Source organism: Pecten maximus, chromosome 17, assembly GCF_902652985.1.
Source record: "Pecten maximus chromosome 17, xPecMax1.1, whole genome shotgun sequence".
NCBI lineage: Eukaryota > Metazoa > Mollusca > Bivalvia > Pectinida > Pectinidae > Pecten > Pecten maximus.
Window position 1 is genome coordinate 11,382,553 of NC_047031.1, and position 24,522 is coordinate 11,407,074.

Here is a 24,522-nt window from a genome sequence, read left to right on the forward strand (position 1 = left end):
CAACACTCACAGGGGGGTAACACGACTACACGACTACACCTAATGTGTCTCAACACTCACAGGGGGGTAACACGACTACACCTAATGTGTATCAACACTGACAGGGGGGTAACACGACTACACCAATTGTGTATCAACACTCACAGGAGGGTAACACGACTACCCCTAATGTGTATCAACACTCACAGGGGGGTAACACGACTACACCTAATGTGTATCAACACTCACAGGGGGGTAACACGACTACAAGACTACACCTAATGTGTCTCAACACTCACAGGGGGGGGTAACACAACTACACCTAATGTGTATCAACACTGACAGGGGGTTAACACGACTACACCTAATATGTATCAACACTCACAGGGGGGTAACACACCTTATGTGTATCAACACTCACAGGGGGGTAAAACGACTACACCTAATGTGTATCAACACTCACAGGGGGGTAACACGACTACACCTAATGTGTATCAACACTCACAGGGGGTAACACACCTAATGTGTATCAACACTGACAGGGGGGTAACACACCTAATGTGTATCAACACTCACAGGGGGGTAACACACCTAATGTGTATCAACACTGACAGGGGGGTAACACACCTAATGTGTATCAACACTCACAGGAGGGTAACACACCTAATGTGTATCAACACTGACAGGGGGGTAACATGATTACACAACTACACCTAATGTGTATCAACACTCACAGGGGGGGGTAACACAACTACACCTAATGTGTATCAACACTGACAGGGGGTTAACACGACTACACCTAATATGTATCAACACTCACAGGGGGGTAACACACCTTATGTGTATCAACACTCACAGGGGGGTAAAACGACTACACCTAATGTGTATCAACACTCACAGGGGGGTAACACGACTACACCTAATGTGTATCAACACTCACAGGGGGGTAACACACCTAATGTGTATCAACACTCACAGGGGGGTAACACACCTAATGTGTATCAACACTCACAGGGGGGTAACACACCTAATGTGTATCAACACTGACAGGGGGGTAACACACCTAATGTGTATCAACACTCACAGGAGGGTAACACACCTAATGTGTATCAACACTGACAGGGGGGTAACATGATTACACAACTACACCTAATGTGTATCAACACTCACAGGGGGTAACACGACTACACGACTACACCTTATGTGTATCAACACTCACAGGGGGGTAACACGACTACACCTAATGTGTATCAACACTGACAGGGGGGTAACACGACTACACCTAATGTGTATCAACACTGACAGGGGGGTAACACGACTACACGACTACACCTAATGTGTATCAACACTCACAGGGGGTAACACGACTACACCTAATGTGTATCAACACTGACAGGGGGGTAACACGACTACACGACTACACCTAATGTGTCTCAACATTCACAGGGGGGTAACACGACTACAGGACTACATCTAATGTGTATCAACACTGACAGGGGGGTAACACGACTACACCTAATATGTATCAACACTGACAGGGGGGTAACACGACTACACCTAATATGTATCAACACTGACAGGGGGGTAACACGACTACACCTAATGTGTATCAACACTGACAGGAGGGTAACACGACTACACGACTACACCTAATGTGTATCAACACTCACAGGTGGGTAACACGACTACACCTAATGTGTCTCAACACTCACAGGGGGGTAACACGACTACAGGACTACACCTAATTTGTATCAACACTCACAGGGGGGTAACACGACTACACCTAATATCTCAACACTCACAGGGGGGTAACACAACTACACCTAATGTGTATGAACACTGACAGGGGGGTAACACGACTACCCCTAATGTGTATCAACACTCACAGGGGGGTAACACGACTACACCTAATGTGTCTCAACACTCACAGGGGGGTAACACAACTACACCTAATGTGTATGAACACTGACAGGGGGGTAACACAAACTACCCCTAATGTGTATGAACACTGACAGGGGGGTAACACGACTACAGGACTACACCTAATGTGTATCAACACTGACAGGGGGGGTAACACGACTACACCTAATGTGTATCAACACTGACAGGGGGGTAACACGACTACACCTAATGTGTATCAACACTCACAGGAGGGTAACACGACTACCCCTAATGTGTATCAACACTCACAGGGGGGTAACACGACTACACCTAATGTGTATCAACACTCACAGGGGGTTAACACGACTACACCTAATATGTATCAACACTCACAGGGGGGTAACACACCTTATGTGTATCAACACTCACAGGGGGGTAAAACGACTACACCTAATGTGTATCAACACTCACAGGGGGGTAACACGACTACACCTAATGTGTATCAACACTCACAGGGGGGTAACACACCTAATGTGTATCAACACTGACAGGGGGGTAACACACCTAATGTGTATCAACACTCACAGGGGGGTAACACACCTAATGTGTATCAACACTGACAGGGGGGTAACACACCTAATGTGTATCAACACTCACAGGAGGGTAACACACCTAATGTGTATCAACACTGACAGGGGGTAACATGATTACACAACTACACCTAATGTGTATCAACACTCACAGGGGGTAACACGACTACACGACTACACCTTATGTGTATCAACACTCACAGGGGGGTAACACGACTACACCTAATGTGTATCAACACTAACAGGGGGGTAACACGACTACACCTAATGTGTATCAACACTTACAGGGGGGTAACACGACTACACGACTACACCTAATGTGTATCAACACTCACAGGGGGTAACACGACTACACCTAATGTGTATCAACACTGACAGGGGGGTAACACGACTACACGACTACACCTAATGTGTCTCAACATTCACAGGGGGGTAACACGACTACAGGACTACATCTAATGTGTATCAACACTGACAGGGGGGTAACACGACTACACCTAATATGTATCAACACTGACAGGGGGGTAACACGACTACACCTAATATGTATCAACACTGACATGGGTAACCGACTACACATATACACCTAATTGTATCAACACGACAGTCGGGGGTAACCGACTACAACGACCTACAAACCTAATGTGTATCAACACTCTCAGGGGGGTAACACGACTACGCCACTACACCTAATGTGTATCAACACTCACAGGGGGGTAACACGATTACACCTAATGTGTATCAACACTCACAGGGGGGTAACACGACTACACCTAATGTGTCTCAACACTCACAGGGGGGTAACACAACTACACCTAATGTGTATGAACACTGACAGGGGGGTAACACAAACTACCCCTAATGTGTATGAACACTCACAGGGGGGTAACACGACTACACCTAATGTGTATCACCTCACAGTGGGGTAACACAACTCCCCTCATTGTGTAAATCTGACACTGACAGGGGGGTAACACAAACTATCCCTAATGTGTATGAACACTCACAGGGGGGTAACACGACTACAGGACTACACCTAATGTGTATCAACACTCACAGGGGGGTAACACGACTACACCTAATGTGTATCAACACTCACAGGGGGGTAACACGACTACCCCTAATGTGTATCAACACTCACAGGGGGGTAACACGACTACAGGACTACACCTAATGTGTATCAACACTCACAGGGGGGTAACATGACTACACAAAATATATGTATCAACACTGACAGGGGGGTAACACGACTACACCTAATGTGTATCAACACTGACAGGGGGGTAACACGACTACACGACTACACCTAATGTGTCTCAACATTCACAGGGGGGTAACACGACTACAGGACTACATCTAATGTGTATCAACACTGACAGGGGGGTAACACGACTACACCTAATATGTATCAACACTGACAGGGGGGTAACACGACTACACCTAATATGTATCAACACTGACAGGGGGGTAACACGACTACACCTAATGTGTATCAACACTCACAGGGGGGTAACACGACTACACCTAATGTGTATCAACACTCACAGGGGGGTAACACGACTACACGTAATGTGTATCAACACTGACAGGGGGGTAACACGACTACCCCTAATGTGTATGAACACTCACAGGGGGGTAAAGCACCTTGTGTGTATCAACACTCACAGGGGGGTAACACAACTAATGTGTATCAACACTTACAGGGGGGTAACACACCTAATGTGTATCAACACTGACAGGGGGGTAACACACCTAATGTGTATCAACACTCACAGGGGTGTAACACGACTACACGACTACACCTAATGTGTATCAACACTGACAGGGGGGTAACACGACTACACCTAATGTGTATCAACACTCACAGGGGGGTAACACACCTAATGTGTATCAACACTCACAGGGGGGTAACACGACTACACCTAATGTGTATCAACACTCACAGGGGGGTAACACGACTACACCTTATGTGTATCAACACATACAGGGGGGTAACACGACTACACGACTACACCTAATGTGTATCAACACTCACAGGGGGGTAACACGACTACCCCTAATGTGTATCAACACTCACAGGGGGGGTAACACGACTACAGGACTACACCTAATGTGTATCAACACTCACAGGGGGGTAACATGACTACACAAAATATATTTATCAAACACTGACGGAGGGTAACACGACCACTACTAACCCCTAAGTGTATCAACAAAAAGGGGGGTAACCAAGACTACCCCCAAGTGTTCAACCGAAGGGGGTAACACGACTACCGATCACCTATGTGTAAAACATGACAGGGGGGGGGGGTAACACGACTCACCAAAATGTGTTCCCCCTGACAGCGGGGTAAAACCAACTACACCAAATGTGTAGCAACACTCACGGGGGGGGAAAAAAACCCTAAGTTAACAACACGCGGGGGGGAACACACCTAGGGATCAACACTGACAGGAGGGTAAACAACCGACTTTTTTTTTTAAAACCTAAGGTTACAACCACCCCACAGGGGGGGTAAAAACCTAAGACACCCCAAATGTGTAAAAACCTCAGGGGGGGGAAAACACACCAAAGTGTATCAACACCCCGGGGGGGTAACCCCACCTAAGGTTTTAACACCAGGGGGTAAACGATCACCAATGTGATCAACACCACAGGGGGGTCCCACACACCAAATGTGTTAAACATAAAGGGGGGAACAAACCTAATGTGTATCAACACTACGGGGGGCAACAGATCCCCTAAGTGTATACCTCACAGGGGGGAAAAACATGACTAAACGATCACCAAATTGTATCAACACTCACAGGGGGGGTAAAACGACTACACCTAATGTGTATCAACACTCACAGGGGGGTAACACGACTACCAAACCAAAGTGTATAAACACTCACAGGGGGGGTAAAACATAACCCCAAATGGATCAACACTCACGGGGGGGAAAACAGACTACACCTAAGTGATAAAACACTACAGGGGGGAAAAACAAACCTAATGTTTAAACCACTCACAGGGGGGTTAACACGCTACCCAAGTGTTAACACTCAAGGGGGGAAAACAGACCCCCAAGATCAACATACGGGGGGTTTGGGTAACCTTAAAACCTCCCCTAAGTGTATCAACCTCAAAGGGGGTAACACGACTACCCCAATTGTATAAACACTACGGGGGGGGTTAACAGACTAACCAAATTTATAAACACTCACGGGGGGTCACGTACCCCCAACGGTGTATCAAACCACAGGGGGTCACGACTAAACCAAATGTGTACAACATGAAGGGGGGTTAAAACGATACACCAAATGTGTATCAACCTGAAGGGGGAAACCAACTAACCAATAGGGGTATAACACTAAAGGGGGGTTAACGACTAAAAACCCAAAATGTGATCAACCTGACGGGGGGGTACGGGGCTCCTAATGGATAACATGACGGGGGAAACCCAAAACCAATTTCACACCAGGGGGGGGTTCCAACACACCTAATGGTACAACACTAAGGGGGGTAACTAGGGGTTACTCCCCGGGGGGAAAAATTTGTTCTGTATATTTACCCCCTTAGGTTGAACAACCTAATGGTATCAACACTCAAGGGGGGAACCACCAAGTGTACAACATTTAAGGGGGGTAACACACCAAATGGATCAACATCACAGGGGGGAAACACGACACACTAATGTTATAACACTCACGGGGGGGTAACACTACCCCCAATTGTAAACACCCGGGGGGGGTAACACCCCCTAATGATAACACTACAGGGGGTTTTAAAACAAAACACGACTAAACCCTAATGTGTATCAACCTCCCGGGGGGTACGAACACGCACCCCTATGGTATAAACACTACGGGGGGGGAAAACCCGATACCCCTTTGTACAACACTCAAGGGGGGGGAAAAACCCCCCCCCACCAAAAGTGTACAACACTAAGGGGGTAACACACTACAAACAAACACCTAATTGTAAAAAACACCGGGGGGGTAAACGACTACCACTACACCAAATGTGTATCAACACTAAGGGGGGTAACACACCTAATTTTACCCCAAAACACTTTTTTCCCCCGGGGGGAACACGATTTTCCGGATCCCTAATGTGAAAATAAGGGGGGGTAACAAATAATGTGTTCAAAATTAGGGGGGAAACAACTAATGTGTATCAAAAGGGGGGGGTAACAGCTAAGAAACCCTATGGATAAAATAAGGGGGGTAAAAAAAAGGGTTTAAAAATAAAGGGGGGAACCATCCACCAATGTGTATCAACCCCAAAGGGGGGGGGGAAACATGTACACCTAATGGTATAACACTGACAGGGGGGGTAACACGATTAACGACTACACTTAATTTTATCAACACCACGGGGGGGTTTTAACACAAACTCCCCCTAATGTGTAAACACAAACGGGGGGGGAAATACTCCCCTAATTGTAAAAAACCTCACGGGGGGCCTTGACACCCCCTAAGGTATAAACACTCAAGGGGGGTAACCGACTCCCCAAAGTGTATAAAAAGACGGGGGGGGTAACACGACTACACGACTACACCTAATGTGTATCAAACACTGACAGGGGGTAACACGACTACACGACTACACCTAATGGTGTATAAACACTGACAGGGGGGTTACACGACTAAACACCTAATGTTGTAGCAACACTGAAGACAGGGGGGTAACACGACTACAACTACTGTGTATCAACACTGACAGGGGGGGTAAACACAAATTACACCTAATGTGTAGCAACACGCACGAGGGGGGTAACACACCATCATGTGTATAACACACTGACCAGGGGGGTAACACCGACTACAATGACATACATCTATGTGTAGCAACACTCACAGGGGGTAACACGACTACACCTAATGTTGTATCAACACGCACAGTGGGGTAACAAACGACTACACGACTACACCTAATGTGATATCACAACACTCATAGGGGGGTAAACACACCTAATGTGGTATCAAGCACTTCATAGGGTGGGTAACACACCTAAGGTGTATCAACACTCACAGGGGGTAACACGACTACACCTAATGTGTATCAACACTCACAGGGGGGTAACACGACTACACCTAATGTGTATCCACACTCACAGGGGGGTAACACACCTAATGTGTATCAACACTCACAGGGGGGGTAACACGACTACACCTAATGTGTATCAACACTCACAGGGGGGTAACACACCTAATGTGTATCAACAGTCACAGGGGGGTAACACGACTACACCTAATGTGTATCAACACTCACAGGGGGGGGGTAACATGACTACACCTAATGTGTATCAACACTCACAGGGGGGTAACACACCTAATGTGTATCAACACTCACAGGGGGGTAACACGACTACACCTAATGTGTATCAACACTCACAGGGGGGGTAACACACCTAATGTGTATCAACACTCACAGGGGGGTAACACGACTACACCTAATGTGTATCAACACTCACAGGGGGGTAACATGACTACACCTAATGTGTATCAACACTGACAGGGGGGTAACACGATTACACGACTACACTTAATGTGTATCAACACTCACAGGGGGGTAACACGACTACCCCTAATGTGTATCAACACTCACAGGGGGGTAACATGACTACACCTAATGTGTATCAACACTCACAGGGGGGTCACTTGACTACCCCCTAACGTGTATCAACACTCACAGGGGGGTAACACGACTACACCTAATGTGTATCAACACTGACAGGGGGGTAACACGACTACACGACTACACCTAACGTGTATCAACACTGACAGGGGGTAACACGACTACACGACTACACCTAATGTGTATCAACACTCACAGGGGGGTTACACGACTACACCTAATGTGTATCAACACTGACAGGGGGGTTACACGACTACACCTAATGTGTATCAACACTGACAGGGGGGTAACACAACTAAACCTAATATGTATCAACACTGACATGGGGGTTACACGACTACACCTAATGTGTATCAACACTGACAGGGGGGTAACACACCTAATGTGTATCAACACTGACAGGGGGGTAACACGACTACACGACTACACCTAATGTGTATCAACACTCACAGGGGGGTAACACGACTACACCTAATGTGTATCAACACTCACAGGGGGGTAACACACCTAATGTGTATCAACACTCACAGGGGGGTAACACAACTACACCTAATGTGTATCAACACTCACAGGGGGGTAACACACCTAATGTGTATCAACACTCACAGGGGGGTAACACACCTAATGTGTATCAACACTGACAGGGGGGTAACACGATTACACGACTACACCTAATGTGTATCAACACTCACAGGGGGGTAACACGACTACACCTAATGTGTATCAACACTGACAGGGGGGGTAACACGACTACACCTAATGTGTATCAACACCCACAGGGGGGTAACACAACTACACCTAATGTGTATCAACACTCACAGGGGGGTAACACACCTAATGTGTATCAACACTCACAGAGGGGTAACACAACTACACCTAATGTGTATCAACACTCACAGGGAGGTAACACACCTAATGTGTATCAACACTGACAGGGAGGTAACACACCTAATGTGTATCAACACTGACAGGGGGGTAACACGATTACACGACTACACCTAATGTGTATCAACACTCACAGGGGGGTAACATGACTACACCTAATGTTTATGAACACTCACAGGGGGGTAACATGACTACACCTAATGTGTATCAACACTCACAGGGGGGTCACTTGACTACCCCCTAACGTGTATCAACACTCACAGGGGGGTAACACTACTACACCTAATGTGTATCAACACTGACAGGGGGGTAACACGACTACACGACTACACCTAATGTGTATCAACACTGACAGGGGGTAACACGACTACACGACTACACCTAATGTGTATCAACACTCACAGGGGGGTTACACGACTACACCTAATGTGTATCAACACTGACAGGGGGGTTACACGACTACACCTAATGTGTATCAACACTGACAGGGGGGTAACACAACTAAACCTAATATGTATCAACACTGACAGGGGGGTTACACGACTACACCTAATGTGTATCAACACTGACAGGGGGGTAACACACCTAATGTGTATCAACACTGACAGGGGGTAACACGACTACACGACTACACCTAATGTGTATCAACACTCACAGGGGGGTAACACGACTACACCTAATGTGTATCAACACTCACAGGGGGGTAACACACCTAATGTGTATCAACACTCACAGGGGGGTAACACGACTACACCTAATGTGTATCAACACTCACAGGGGGGTAACACACCTAATGTGTATCAACACTCACAGGGGGGTAACACGATTACACGACTACACCTAATGTGTATCAACACTGACAGGGGGGTAACACGACTACACCTAATGTGTATCAACACCCACAGGGGGGTAACACAACTACACCTAATGTGTATCAACACTCACAGGGGGGTAACACACCTAATGTGTATCAACACTCACAGGGGGGTAACACAACTACACCTAATGTGTATCAACACTCACAGGGAGGTAACACACCTAATGTGTATCAACACTGACAGGGAGGTAACACACCTAATGTGTATCAACACTGACAGGGGGGTAACACAATTACACGACTACACCTAATGTGTATCAACACTCACAGGGGGGTAACATGACTACACCTAATATGTATCAACACTCACAGGGGGGTAACACGACTACACCTAATGTGTATCAACACTGACAGGGGGGTACAGTAACACGACTACACCTAATGTGTATCAACACTCACAGGGGGGTAACACGACTACCCCTAATGTGTATCAACACTGACAGGGGGGTAACACGACTACACCTAATGTGTATCAACACTGACAGGGGGGTAACACACCTAATGTGTATCAACTGACTCACAGGGGGTAACTCTTATGAGCTGTAAACATTCAGACTTACAATTTAAAACTTTTTTTCACGGGAGGTAGTTTTTCCTGAGTATCGATTGTCCCATTAACTCACACTTACCTATCACAGCTACTGTAAAATAGATTTTTTTACTTTGAACTTTCAGATCTATTCCGTGATTGAATCCAATCAGGAGACCTGTAAAAAACAACAACATAACATTTATTGTATTTACAATATTGACCAGAATGGTGATCAGTCTGGTCCAGTATTACTATAAACCAGTAATCATACAGTGTCAATATAACTGATTTTTTAATGTGCTATAATCTATTTTGAGTCGTAACTTTTTTTTTATCCCTTTATATACTCTATCAAGTGACACTGGTAACCCCAAAATCTTTAACTTCCTCGCGCGAGTATCAATCTTTAAACAATATCTTTAACTTCCTCGCAGGAGTATCAATCTTTAAACATAAGTGACCTTTTTAAAAATTGCACAAGAAAATTAAGTGTGACATGAGGATATCACTAAAGTGAGGATTTAAAGGTAACGTGAGGATTTAAAGGTAACGTGAGGATTTAAAGGTAAAGTGAGGATTTAAAGGTAAAGTGAGGATTTAAAGGTAAAGAGAGGATTTAAAGGTAAAGTGAGGATTTAAAGGTAAAGTGAGGATTTAGAGGTTTTAAAGGTAAAGTGAGGATTTAAAGGTAACGTGAGGATTTAAAGGTAAAGTGAGGATTTAAAGGTAACGTGAGGATTTAAAGGTAAAGTGAGGATTTAAAGGTAACGTGAGGATTCAAAGGTAAAGTGAGGATTTAAAGGTAAAGTGAGGATTTAAAGGTAATGTGGATTTAAAGGTAACGTGAGGATTTAAAGGTAACGTGAGGATTTAAAGGTAACGTGAGGATTTAAAGGTAAAGTGAGGATTTAAAGGTAACGTGAGGATTTAAAGGTAACTTGAGGATTCAAAGGTAACGTGAGGATTTAAAGGTAATGTGGATTTAAAGGTAAAGTGAGGATTCAAAGGTAATGTGGATTTAAAGGTAACGTGAGGATTTAAAGGTAACGTGAAGTGTTACGCATCAGCTTTCTCGACAAGTGTTAGAATTGACATGTACTGCTGGAACGTCTAACACTGTGCCCGTCCTCGTATCGCATATATACTACTGTTCGTGAATCACAATGTTGCATGCATGCACAATCTGGACTTGAGAATCTTAAAAATTACAAAAAGGTGGGCCATCTATTACATCATTTTGTTTATGGGAACAAGAGGCCCGAGGGCCTGTATCGCTCACCTGGTTTATTTATGCAAACATGAAAATAATGTTCATGTTATATTAGTTAATGTCTAACAATGCTACATTTTATATGTATGATTATGGGGTGGGGATCTCAACTGCTTTAAAGATATAACCTAGAAACGAAGTCAAGACTCAAAATCATTGTGTTTAAAGAAACCTAAAGTCCCTTGGGGGTGGGGAAAGACCCCTGGGCTTATTTTTATATCAGGATTGTGTTCATCTCTTGCTCTTGATAGTTTCAAAAATGCAAGAAGTCCTTTATAGCAAAATAGTCAAATTGATCCCTTTTGCCCTCGCCCCTCAGGCCCCTAGAGGATCAGCCCATCATTTATATAAATTTGAATCCAAGCCACCTAGGGATGCTACTGCTGAAACATCAATGTCATACCTTGCTTAGGTCCAGAGAAGAAGTTGTTAATATCAATATTGCCAAATGGACCCCTTTTGGCCCCACCCCTCAGGCCCCTGGGGGTCAGCCCCATCATATGTAACAATTTGAATCCCAGCCACCTAGGGATGCTTCCTACCAAATTTAGTTAAATTGTGACCAGTGGTTCAGAAGAAGAAGTCAACTGTGTTGATGGACGGATGGACGGAATAAGCTTCGGACCAGGTGAGCTAACAAGCAATGACAACATTTACTCACTTGCACTTAATTTCTTTGGGCTACATTTAAAACAAGCCTCACTTATGTTTAAAAATTGATACTTGCACGAGCAAATAAAGGTTTTGGGATTACCAGTGTGATAGCCTGAAAAATGATGCACATGTTTTGATGACATAATTCACAAAAGACTGAAACAAGAGGCCCAATGGGCCTGTATCGCTCACCTGGCTCTACAGCAACTTTGAAGTTGATTGAGGTCATTTCTACAGATACTATGCTGATAACCTCTTTATTCAAATATCATAGTAAGCTAGGTTTATTCATATTAATAAATGTTCTAGTCCTTCATTCCAGCATTCTATTGGCCTAATATCAGGTCTCGGAGGCTCTTGGCTATCGCAAAATTATTGTTTACAGATTTAAGCCGATTTCACCCCTGTGACCTTAAATGTAGGTCAACGTTCATTTATTTGAACAAACTTTGTAGCCCTTCAACCCAGCATGCTACAGGCCAAATATCAAGTCCCTGGGCCTCTTGGTTATTGAGAAGAAGTCGTTTGTAGAATATAACCTATTTGACCCATGTGACCTTGAATGAAGGTCAAGGTCATTTATTTGAACAAACTTTGTAGCCCTTCACCCCTGCATGCTACAGGCCCAATATCAAGTCCCTGGGCCTCTTGGTTATTGAGAAGAAGTTGTTTGAAGATTATAGCTTATTTGACCCGTGTGACCTTGAATGAAGGTCAAGGTCATTTATTTTAACAAACTTTGTAGCCCTTCACCCCAGCATGCTACAGGCCCAATATCAAGTCCTTGGCCTTTTGGTTATTGAGAAGAAGTCGTTTGAAGATTATAGCCTATTTGACCCATGTGACCTTGAATATAGGTCAACGTCATTTATTTGAATAAACTTTGTAGCCCTTCACACCAGCATGCTACAGGCCCAATATCAAATCCCTGGGCCTCTTGGTTATTGAGAAGAAGTCGTTTGAAGATTATAGCCTCTTTGACCCATGTGACCTTGAATGAAGGTCAAAGTCATTTATTTGAACAAACTTTGTAGCCCTTCATCCCAGCATGCTACAGGCCCAATATCAAGTCCCTGGGCCTCTTGGTTATTGAGAAGAAGTCGTTTGAAGATTACAGCCTATTTGACCCATGTGACCTTGAATGAAGGTCAAGGTCATTTATTTTAACTAAATTTGTAGCCCTTCACCCCAGCATGCTACAGGCCCAATATCAAGTCCCTGGGCCTCTTGGTTATTGAGAAGACGTTGTTTGAAGATTATAGCCTATTTGCATGTGACCTTGAATGAAGGTCAAAGTCATTTATTTTAACAAACTTTGTAGCCCTTCAACCAAGCATGCTACAGGCCTAATATCAAGTCCCTGGGCCTCTTGGTTATTGAGAAGAAGTCGTTTGAAGATTATAGCCTATTTGACCCATGTGACCTTGAATATAGGTCAACGTCATTTATTTGAACAAACTTTGTAGCCCTTCACCCCAGCATGCTACAGGCCCAGTATCAAGTCCCTGGGCCTCTTGGTTATTGAGAAGAAGTCATTTGAAGATCATAGCCTATTTGACCCATGTGACCTTGAATGAAGGTCAAAGTCATTTATTTGAACAAACTTTGTAGCCCTTCATCCCAGCATGCTACAGGCCCAATATCAAGTCCCTGGGCCTCTTGGTTATTGAGAAGAAGTCGTTTGAAGATTACAGCCTATTTGACCCATGTGACCTTGAATGAAGGTCAAGGTCATTTATTTTAACTAAATTTGTAGCCCTTCACCCAGCATGCTACAGGCCCAATATCAAGTCCCTGGGCCTCTTGGTTATTGAGAAGACGTTGTTTGAAGATTATAGCCTATTTGCATGTGACCTTGAATGAAAGTCAAAGTCATTTATTTTAACAAACTTTGTAGCCCTTCAACCAAGCATGCTACAGGCCTAATATCAAGTCCCTGGGCCTCTTGGTTATTGAGAAGAAGTCGTTTGAAGATTATAGCCTATTTGACCCATGTGACCTTGAATATAGGTCAACGTCATTTATTTGAACAAACTTTGTAGCCCTTCACCCCAGCATGCTACAGGCCCAGTATCAAGTCCCTGGGCCTCTTGGTTATTGAGAAGAAGTCATTTGAAGATTATAGCCTATTTGACCCATGTGACCTTGAATGAATGTCAATGTCTTTTATTTGAATAAACTTTGTAGCCCTTCACACCAGCATGCTACAGGCCCAATATCAAATCCCTGGGCCTCTTGGTTATTGAGAAGAAGTCGTTTGAAGATTATAGCCTATTTGACCCATGTGACCTTGAATGAAGGTCAAAGTCTTTTATTTGAACAAACTTTGTAGCCCTTCATCCCATGCATGCTACAGGCCCAATATCAAGTCCCTGGGCCTCTTGGTTATTGAGAAGAAGTCGTTTGAAGATTACAGCCTATTTGACCCATGAAACCTTGAATGAAGGTCAAGGTCATTTCTTTTAACTAAATTTGTAGCCCTTCACCCCAGCATGCTACAGGCCCAATATCAAGTCCCTGGGCCTCTTGGTTATTGAGAAGAAGTTGTTTGAAGATTATAGCCTATTTGACCCATGTGACCTTGAATTAAGGTCAATGTCATTTATTTGAACAAACTTTGTAGCCCTTCACCCCAGCATGCTACAGGCCCAATATCAAATCCCTGGGCCTCTTGGTTATTGAGAAGAAGTCGTTTGAAGATTATAGCCTATTTGACCAATGTGACCTTGAATGAAGGTCAAGGTCATTTATTTTAACCAACTTTGTAGTCCTTCACCCCAGCATGCTACAGGCCTAATATCAAGTCCCTGGGCCTCTTGGTTATTGAGAAGAAGTCGTTTGAAGATTATAGCCTATTTGACCCATGTGACCTTGAATGAAGGTCAAAGTCATTTATTTGAACAAACTTTGTAGCCCTTCATCCCAGCATGCTACAGGCCCAATATCAAGTCCCTGGGCCTCTTGGTTATTGAGAAGAAGTTGTTTGAAGATTATAGCCTATTTGACCCATGTGACCTTGAATATAGGTCAACGTCATTTATTTGAATAAACTTTGTAGCCCTTCACACCAGCATGCTACAGGCCCAATATCAAATCCCTGGGCCTCTTGGTTATTGAGAAGAAGTCGTTTGAAGATTATAGCCTATTTGACCCATGTGACCTTGAATGAAGGTCAAAGTCATTTATTTGAACAAACTTTGTAGCCCTTCATCCCAGCATGTTACAGGCCCAATATCAAGTCCCTGGGCCTCTTGGTTATTGAGAAGAAGTCGTTTGAAGATTACAGCCTATTTGACCCATGTGACCTTGAATGAAGGTCAAGGTCATTTATTTTAACTAAATTTGTAGCCCTTCACCCCAGCATGCTACAGGCCCAATATCAAGTCCCTGGGCCTCTTGGTTATTGAGAAGACGTTGTTTGAAGATTATAGCCTATTTGCATGTGACCTTGAATGAAGGTCAAAGTCATTTATTTTAACAAACTTTGTAGCCCTTCAACCAAGCATGCTACAGGCCTAATATCAAGTCCCTGGGCCTCTTGGTTATTGAGAAGAAGTCGTTTGAAGATTATAGCCTATTTGACCCATGTGACCTTGAATATAGGTCAACGTCATTTATTTGAACAAACTTTGTAGCCCTTCACCCCAGCATGCTACAGGCCCAGTATCAAGTCCCTGGGCCTCTTGGTTATTGAGAAGAAGTCATTTGAAGATTATAGCCTATTTGACCCATGTGACCTTGAATGAATGTCAATGTCTTTTATTTGAATAAACTTTGTAGCCCTTCACACCAGCATGCTACAGGCCCAATATCAAATCCCTGGGCCTCTTGGTTATTGAGAAGAAGTCGTTTGAAGATTATAGCCTATTTGACCCATGTGACCTTGAATGAAGGTCAAAGTCTTTTATTTGAACAAACTTTGTAGCCCTTCATCCCTGCATGCTACAGGCCCAATATCAAGTCCCTGGGCCTCTTGGTTATTGAGAAGAAGTCGTTTGAAGATTACAGCCTATTTGACCCATGAAACCTTGAATGAAGGTCAAGGTCATTTCTTTTAACTAAATTTGTAGCCCTTCACCCCAGCATGCTACAGGCCCAATATCAAGTCCCTGGGCCTCTTGGTTATTGAGAAGACGTTGTTTGAAGATTATAGCCTATTTGACCCATGTGACCTTGAATTAAGGTCAATGTCATTTATTTGAACAAACTTTGAAGCCCTTCACCCCAGCATGCTACAGGCCCAATATCAAATCCCTGGGCCTCTTGGTTATTGAGAAGAAGTCGTTTGAAGATTATAGCCTATTTGACCAATGTGACCTTGAATGAAGGTCAAGGTCATTTATTTTAACAAACTTTGTAGTCCTTCACCCCAGCATGCTACAGGCCTAATATCAAGTCCCTGGGCCTCTTGGTTATTGAGAAGAAGTTGTTTGAAGATTATAGCCTATTTGACCCATGTGACCTTGAATATAGGTCAACGTCATTTATTTGAATAAACTTTGTAGCCCTTCACACCAGCATGCTACAGGCCCAATATCAAATCCCTGGGCCTCTTGGTTATTGAGAAGAAGTCGTTTGAAGATTACAGCCTATTTGACCCATGTGACCTTGAATGAAGGTCAAGGTCATTTATTTTAACTAAATTTGTAGCCCTTCACCCCAGCATGCTACAGGCCCAATATCAAGTCCCTGGGCCTCTTGGTTATTGAGAAGACGTTGTTTGAAGATTATAGCCTATTTGCATGTGACCTTGAATGAAGGTCAAAGTCATTTATTTTAACAAACTTTGTAGCCCTTCAACCAAGCATGCTACAGGCCTAATATCAAGTCCCTGGGCCTCTTGGTTATTGAGAAGAAGTCGTTTGAAGATTATAGCCTATTTGACCCATGTGACCTTGAATATAGGTCAACGTCATTTATTTGAACAAACTTTGTAGCCCTTCACCCCAGCATGCTACAGGCCCAGTATCAAGTCCCTGGGCCTCTTGGTTATTGAGAAGAAATCATTTGAAGATTATAGCCTATTTGACCCATGTGACCTTGAATGAATGTCAATGTCTTTTATTTGAATAAACTTTGTAGCTCTTCACACCAGCATGCTACAGGCCCAATATCAAATCCCTGGGCCTCTTGGTTATTGAGAAGAAGTCGTTTGAAGATTATAGCCTATTTGACCCATGTGACCTTGAATGAAGGTCAAAGTCTTTTATTTGAACAAACTTTGTAGCCCTTCATCCCAGCATGCTACAGGCCCAATATCAAGTCCCTGGGCCTCTTGGTTATTGAGAAGAAGTCGTTTGAAGATTACAGCCTATTTGACCCATGTGACCTTGAATGAAGGTCAAGGTCATTTCTTTTAACTAAATTTGTAGCCCTTCACCCCAGCATGCTACAGGCCCAATATCAAGTCCCTGGGCCTCTTGGTTATTGAGAAGACGTTGTTTGAAGATTATAGCCTATTTGACCCATGTGACCTTGAATTAAGGTCAATGTCATTTATTTGAACAAACTTTGAAGCCCTTCACCCCAGCATGCTACAGGCCCAATATCAAATCCCTGGGCCTCTTGGTTATTGAGAAGAAGTCGTTTGAAGATTATAGCCTATTTGACCAATGTGACCTTGAATGAAGGTCAAGGTCATTTATTTTAACAAACTTTGTAGTCCTTCACCCCAGCATGCTACAGGCCTAATATCAAGTCCCTGGGCCTCTTGGTTATTGAGAAGAAGTTGTTTGAAGATTATAGCCTATTTGACCCATGTGACCTTGAATGAAGGTCAAAGTCATTTATTTGAACAAACTTTGTAGCCCTTCATCCCAGCATGCTACAGGCCCAATATGAAGTTCCTCGGCCTCTTGGTTATGGAGAAGAAGTTGTTTGAAGATTACAGCCTATTGGACCCATGTGACCTTGAATGAAGGTCAAGGTCATTTATTTTAACAAACTTTATAGCCCTTCACCCAGCATGCTACAGGCCCAATATCAAGTCCCTGGGCCTCTTGGTTATTGAGAAGAAGTCATTTGAAGATTATAGCCTATTTGACCCATGTGACCTTGAATGAAGGTCAAAGTCATTTATTTGAACAAACTTTGTAGCCCTTCATTCCAGCATGCTACAGGCCCAATATCAAGTCCCTGGGCCTATTTGTAATGGAGAAGAAGTTGTTTGAAGATTACAGCCTATTGGACCCATGTGACCTTGAATGAAGGTCAAGGTCATTTATTTTAACAAACTTTGTAGCCCTTCACCCCAGCATGCTACAGGCCCAATATCAAGTCCCTGGGCCTCTTGGTTATTGAGAAGAAGTTGTTTGAAGATTATAGCCTATTTGACCCATGTGACCTTGAATGAAGGTCAATGTCTTTTATTTGAATAAACTTTGTAGCCCTTCACCCAAGCATGCTACAGGCCCAATATCAAGTCCCTGGGCCTCTTGGTTATTGAGAAGAAGTTGTTTGAATGAAAAAGTTGACACCGGACGGCAGGACGGACGGACGGACGGACGGACGACGGACGTTTTGGGCACCACGGCATAAGCTCACTTGTCCTTCGGGCAGGTGAGCTAAAAATGATGCGGTAGTTTTTATAATATCATACAGAAATTAAAAAAAAGTGTTTTGTGGATACGTGTTATATTCATGAGATTGTTTGCAGTTTATGCTCTGCACATTTTGGTTTTTGGTCGATACTTTGATAAACCAGTTTATTATTTTCTTTAATCCTTAAATAAGTGCCAATTTTAGCCTGAAACATACTATATGTCACTTACTTACACAGTTCATTTCAGCACCTTTTATTTGTAACCTGTAGTAGTTTAATAGTAGGTAAAGTAACATTTGTAACAGTATTTAGTAGTTAAATAGTAGGTAAAGTAACATTTGTAACGATACATAGTAGTTTAATAGTAGGTACAGTAACATTTGTAACAGTATGTAGTACAGTGCAACTTCCGAAAACCGAACCTTCTAAAAACCGAACACCTCTGAATACCGAACGAATTGTCATTGTACGGAATTGGTCCTTCTTTATTATAGTATTAAAAAACTTCCAAATACCGATCCCTCTGAATTCCGAACACCGGACTGATTTTGTGTCCGGTTCCTGTTAAAATATACCAAAAATTACTTCTGAAAACCGGCCTTACCTGGGCGATTATGACACGAGGTCAGGCCAGTCAACCGTGAAACAACAACTGTGACGGGTATTGTGTGAAGCCTTATTGTCTTGGGACCTACGTAGGTGATTTGTACAGGTATCCAATATATACCCCAAGGGGCATTATGACGGAAGGCCTAGTGTATAATCAACACGACAATTATGAAACAATGCCACACTTCATTGAAGCGCGTCGGTTCGTTTATCTTCTCAGTGGAAGTAGAGCTAGAAGCCTGAGTTTCGCATTTGATTTAAATGAGGCCCAAAAGGGGTTGTTTTCGTAAAGAAGCCCGTGATGTTTTTTTAGACAACAGCGATGTCGGAAATACGACCAGTATCATCTGATCAATTGTAATTGATATTGAAACAAAACATCTTCACACCCTTTAATATTAGTCGATATGTAAAATATTCCGTATTGGACTATCGGCCCCATCCACATGACGGAAGCTTCACCGGATGTAACAAAATGTAGGTCGATCGTAAAGGCGTAGTTGTACATGTGAAAATACTGTTTAAAACTATAGTTATAGTCATTTGCCTTTCTTATATATTCTGCAATATATACATTGATTAACTTTCATAATATGCATATTATTCAGACAAACCAAATATTGTCTACGTGTGTACGTGCCGGTTTGTAATCAAGTGCATTCTAATAAAACATCGTCCGACCAATTATATCCGGAATTCGACCGGTCATTTTTCGATCAACTTCTCCAAACCGAACCCTCTGTAAACCGAACAAATAGTCATGTCCCATGCATGTTCGGTTTATAGAGGTTCCACTGTAGTTTAATAGTAGATATAATAATATCCGTAACAGTATGTAGTAGTTTAATAGTAGATATAATAATATCCGTAACAGTATGTGGTAGTTTAATAGTAGGTACAGTAACATTCGTAACGATACATAGTAGTTTAATAGTAGGTACAGTAACATTCGTAACGATACATAGTAGTTTAATAGTAGGTACAGTCGAATCTGTATTAAGCGACCACTCAAGGGAAGTTGAAAACGGTCTCTTAATGGAGAGTGGTCTCTTAATAGAGATGGTATCTTAAATTTAATAAATGTTCATAAGCTTTTTATTTGCTTTATAAATTGGCAATAATGATTTATAATATATATGAAAAATGAACCACCACTTTGAATAAAACAAAACAATTTTTTTTTTTTTTTGTGTGTATTTTTTTTAAATAATTATTACTGTGCTAATTTTTCATCACTATATGTATTTTTTGAAATTCTTTCAGCATGGCAAAATACATAGATTTAACATGAGAAATATATTTCATTGGTTAATTAGATTACTTTCAAATTATTTATATATATTTTTTTAATTCCTGAAATCTTGGTCCGGATTTCCGCTCCGATTATTATTTACGTTCCTGCATTTCCTACTTTAAAAACGGCGACTTTTTCACTGGCAAATATCTGTTTTAATGTCTCAAAAAGATAACAAATCACGATTTAATCACGATTTAACAGTGAGTTAACTGTTTATGCATTCCTTTATTGTTATCTTTCGCATGCAAATTGATATATCGTATATAAAACGTCTGAAAATCGTCAGAATTCCAGACGGTCACTTCGCCTCATCTCCCGTCCTTTTGCACGAAAAGTAAAAATACTTGGGTGTTATTAAGGCGAAAATGGTAATGTAAGGCATTTTGGAGACTTCTGGTCGCTTATTGGAGAGTTATTTTTATCACGGGAACGAAAAATTGTGGTCGCTGGTCGCGTAAAGAGAGGGTCGCTTAATAGACTTAAAATATATAGCGAAAACGCTCGGGAGGAATTGAAATGGTCGCTTAGAACAGAGGGTCGCTAAATAGAGATGGTCGCTTGGACAGATTCGACTGTATAATAATATCCGTAACAGTATGTAGTAGTTTAATAGTAGGTACAGTAAGGTACATTCGTAATGGTACAGTTTGTAGTACTGTAAAAGTGAATATTTTCGCGCCGTCATTCATGATGAAAATATATTTTCGCGCTGCGATGTCATTGGCCATGTACATAAAGTAAGATTATTTTCGGCAAACTCCATTGAAAGCTTGTGACGATCGCTCTAGTAAATATAACAAACTTTGATCAACAGACACGTTTAGGTTAATTGGTTGTAAGTGTGTGATCATTGCATTACGTCTGTGTGACAGAAAAAAAACCCATTAATATATGTCAGATATTTTAGCGTTGAATTAGTCTTTTACATTGAAAATACACCACGTACGAGGCACTTGATTGCAACTTTAGGCCCCGAAAATGTATAAAAAAACATGCGTTTTCAGTACTTTACTGTATGGTAAATTAAGAAATCACCCGTGTATTGTTGAATGCAGTGTTAACTAAGTATGTTCATTATTTAACTGCATCTGAACACCTCTTAATTATTTCCAATCAAACTATTACCTGTCAACCTGCTCCATCAAGCTAGGTAGACAGGCCATGCGAAGCGTCACTCGCGGTCAAGTTGAAAGGAGCGGACCTCCGGTTATGCCGAGTGACGTGATAAGCATTCATGCCTAGTCAAAACAACGCCATGTGTCCCAATTAGCAAAAGTTGATTTTGCAGGTATCAAATAAGTTTGGTAGTAATTAAATACGACGTGGCAATTTAAAAGCAGACATATTGATGTTCTGACCTAGTTTTACCAACATATATAGACCTATTTCTACAGTAGCCCTTTCGTATTTTTAATATATTAAACGGACCATTCATTACAGTTAACTATCAATAGTTTCTGATTCAAATAAAACATACAACTACGCGGAGACTCCACGTTAACATTTTTAATACACGCAAGTTTATCCATTTTGTCACAAATGAATTCAAAACGTGTGCTCTTTTGGGGCCTATAGCTACACAATGGTCGACCAGCTTTGCGATTGATATGTACAGTAACGTAGAAGCGATCGTAATTATCATGAAATGAAGAAAGTTTAATGATCAATGAAATACTATCATTTTACTAATTATTCAAATTAGTATAGCCATGTCTCAGACAAATGACCGACAATGACAACGCTACACATCACAGACGACATGGTTTACTGCAGGACCTTGCGTCTTGGATGTGGAAATATTCGCGTGTGGATATTTTCACGTGTTGTTATATTCGCGTGTGGATATTTTCGCTGAGATTTAATGATCGCAAAATAAGCGAAAATGTTCACGCCGCGAACATTTCCACTTTAACAGTAGTTTAATAGTAGGTACAGTAACATTCGTAACAGTATGTAGTAGTTTAAAAGTACATACACTAACATTAGTAACAGTATGGAGTAGTTTAATAGTAGGTACAAATAGAACTGTCGTCCAGAGGGCCAACTCATACCCCCCATCCCTCTGGTGAAGATTTTCCAACAAAAACCTGTTTTTAGTGAACAGGTTACTATGGCAACCTAAATTTGTGGAGAAAAATCTGCATGCATATGTACACATTTTGAGACCCTAACATTCCTGTGTATTTCAAATGAAATCTTTTGATAGCTATATAGGAGTTGTCCAAGTTGTCTTGACAATGTTTTCCACAAGAATATGGGTATTGAAACCTGGTTACCATGGAAACCAAAAATTCTGTAGAGAAATATCATGCATGCACATTTACACATGGTCCCTATCACTCCTGTGTAGTTTGACATGCATGCACATTTACACATGGTCCCTATCACTCCTGTGTAGTTTGACAAAGATAATTCTTCAGTAATGATGATGATTATGTAAATATTATGTTAAGGTAGGTAAGCATAAAATTAATGTAGACTTTGGTAGATCACAGCCAGTATATGATATTAGACATTTTAGTGACTTTAAATTCATTGAAGGTTTCACATTATGTTTCACTGTTTGATGAAGGTGACCGAACGGAGTCACTGAAGAATCATGCCAAATACCTAACAAAGTCTTATCAGTGATTTTTTTTGGTAAATTTGTCGTTGATTAGGCCCATTCCCCATAGCGAGATTTTGTTGTATTTTCTGCATTTCATGTTCATATTTTCATAATCTGATATTGTTTAAATGTCCCTGTCCATGCATTTATGCAGTAGTTTGTATTTAGTGAAGCTAAATTAAATATGAAAAATTTGTTGACAATATTTCCCAAATTAACACAAAATATCACTGTATTTTCCCAATGATAAAGGTACAGGCCTCTGTAAAAGAGGATATTAAGGAAATCACTGTTGTTTTCATAAGTTACTTTATATTGAAATGCATTAAGCCATCTCAAGTGACATGACATAGATCTCCTCTCATACCAAGTACACTGCAGAAATATCCCATAATAAGCCCTGAGGCCAACTTGACCAGCCATTTATTTTTCATACTTGACTGATATATGAAATTTGATCAAAAGTTGCTCAAAATTTATGTCAATTGGGCACTGACAATGATTTTCTTTAAATAGAAAGTAATCATGACCTTGTCCTTGACCTTGGCACTCTGAAACACAGAACTCCTTTGACTTTGTTGTGGTCAGAATAGTCCTGACCAGTAAGAATAATAACAAATTCACAATTCTGTTTCATATATCTTCAAATACTGTGAATGATAAAAGTACCTGGAATGATAACGTCACCGAACCCCAACAGAGACATCGGAAGGTCACAGACATTTAGAGGTGAAGGAGTCAAACGTGGAACTTCAAACACCATTGGTAACTAAAAATAAAAAATTGTCTTTCTAAAGGAAAACAAGAGGCCCAGAGGCCTTAACGGTCATCTGACTCTAAATTAAAAACATTATATAATTGTAGTATGTATTCTCTGTAGCAAGTATATAGTGGCACCGTTTGCCATGGTGGCCATCTTGGATTTCTGACCGACCCAATAAATAACAACACTTGGTAAGGACCATCTCAGGATCATTTCTGGTAAGTTACAGCTGAATCCCATTGGGGGAATTTGAGAAGAAGTTTAAAATAGGCATTGTTCAGGAAAACCATGATTGCACAATCATGTTACAAATGGCCGCCATGGCTGTCAAGTCAATGATTTTACGAGGCAGAAAAATATTAACACTTTGTTGGCCCTCCTTCCTTAAAATCCTCACCAATTTCCAACTGGCA

At 42.0% G+C, this 24,522-nt stretch overlaps 1 protein-coding gene across 1 annotated transcript in view; it reads right to left on the minus strand.

The window, feature by feature from the left end:
* The window catches only part of LOC117315393 (signal peptide peptidase-like 2B), a gene marked incomplete in the record, with an annotated part of 83,811 nt that overhangs the window by 28,515 nt on the left and 30,774 nt on the right, over positions 1-24,522 (minus strand). The window contains 2 exon segments of the mRNA XM_033869556.1: positions 10,465-10,542; positions 24,016-24,115. Coding sequence (XP_033725447.1) covers positions 10,465-10,542; positions 24,016-24,115 — 178 coding nt within the window.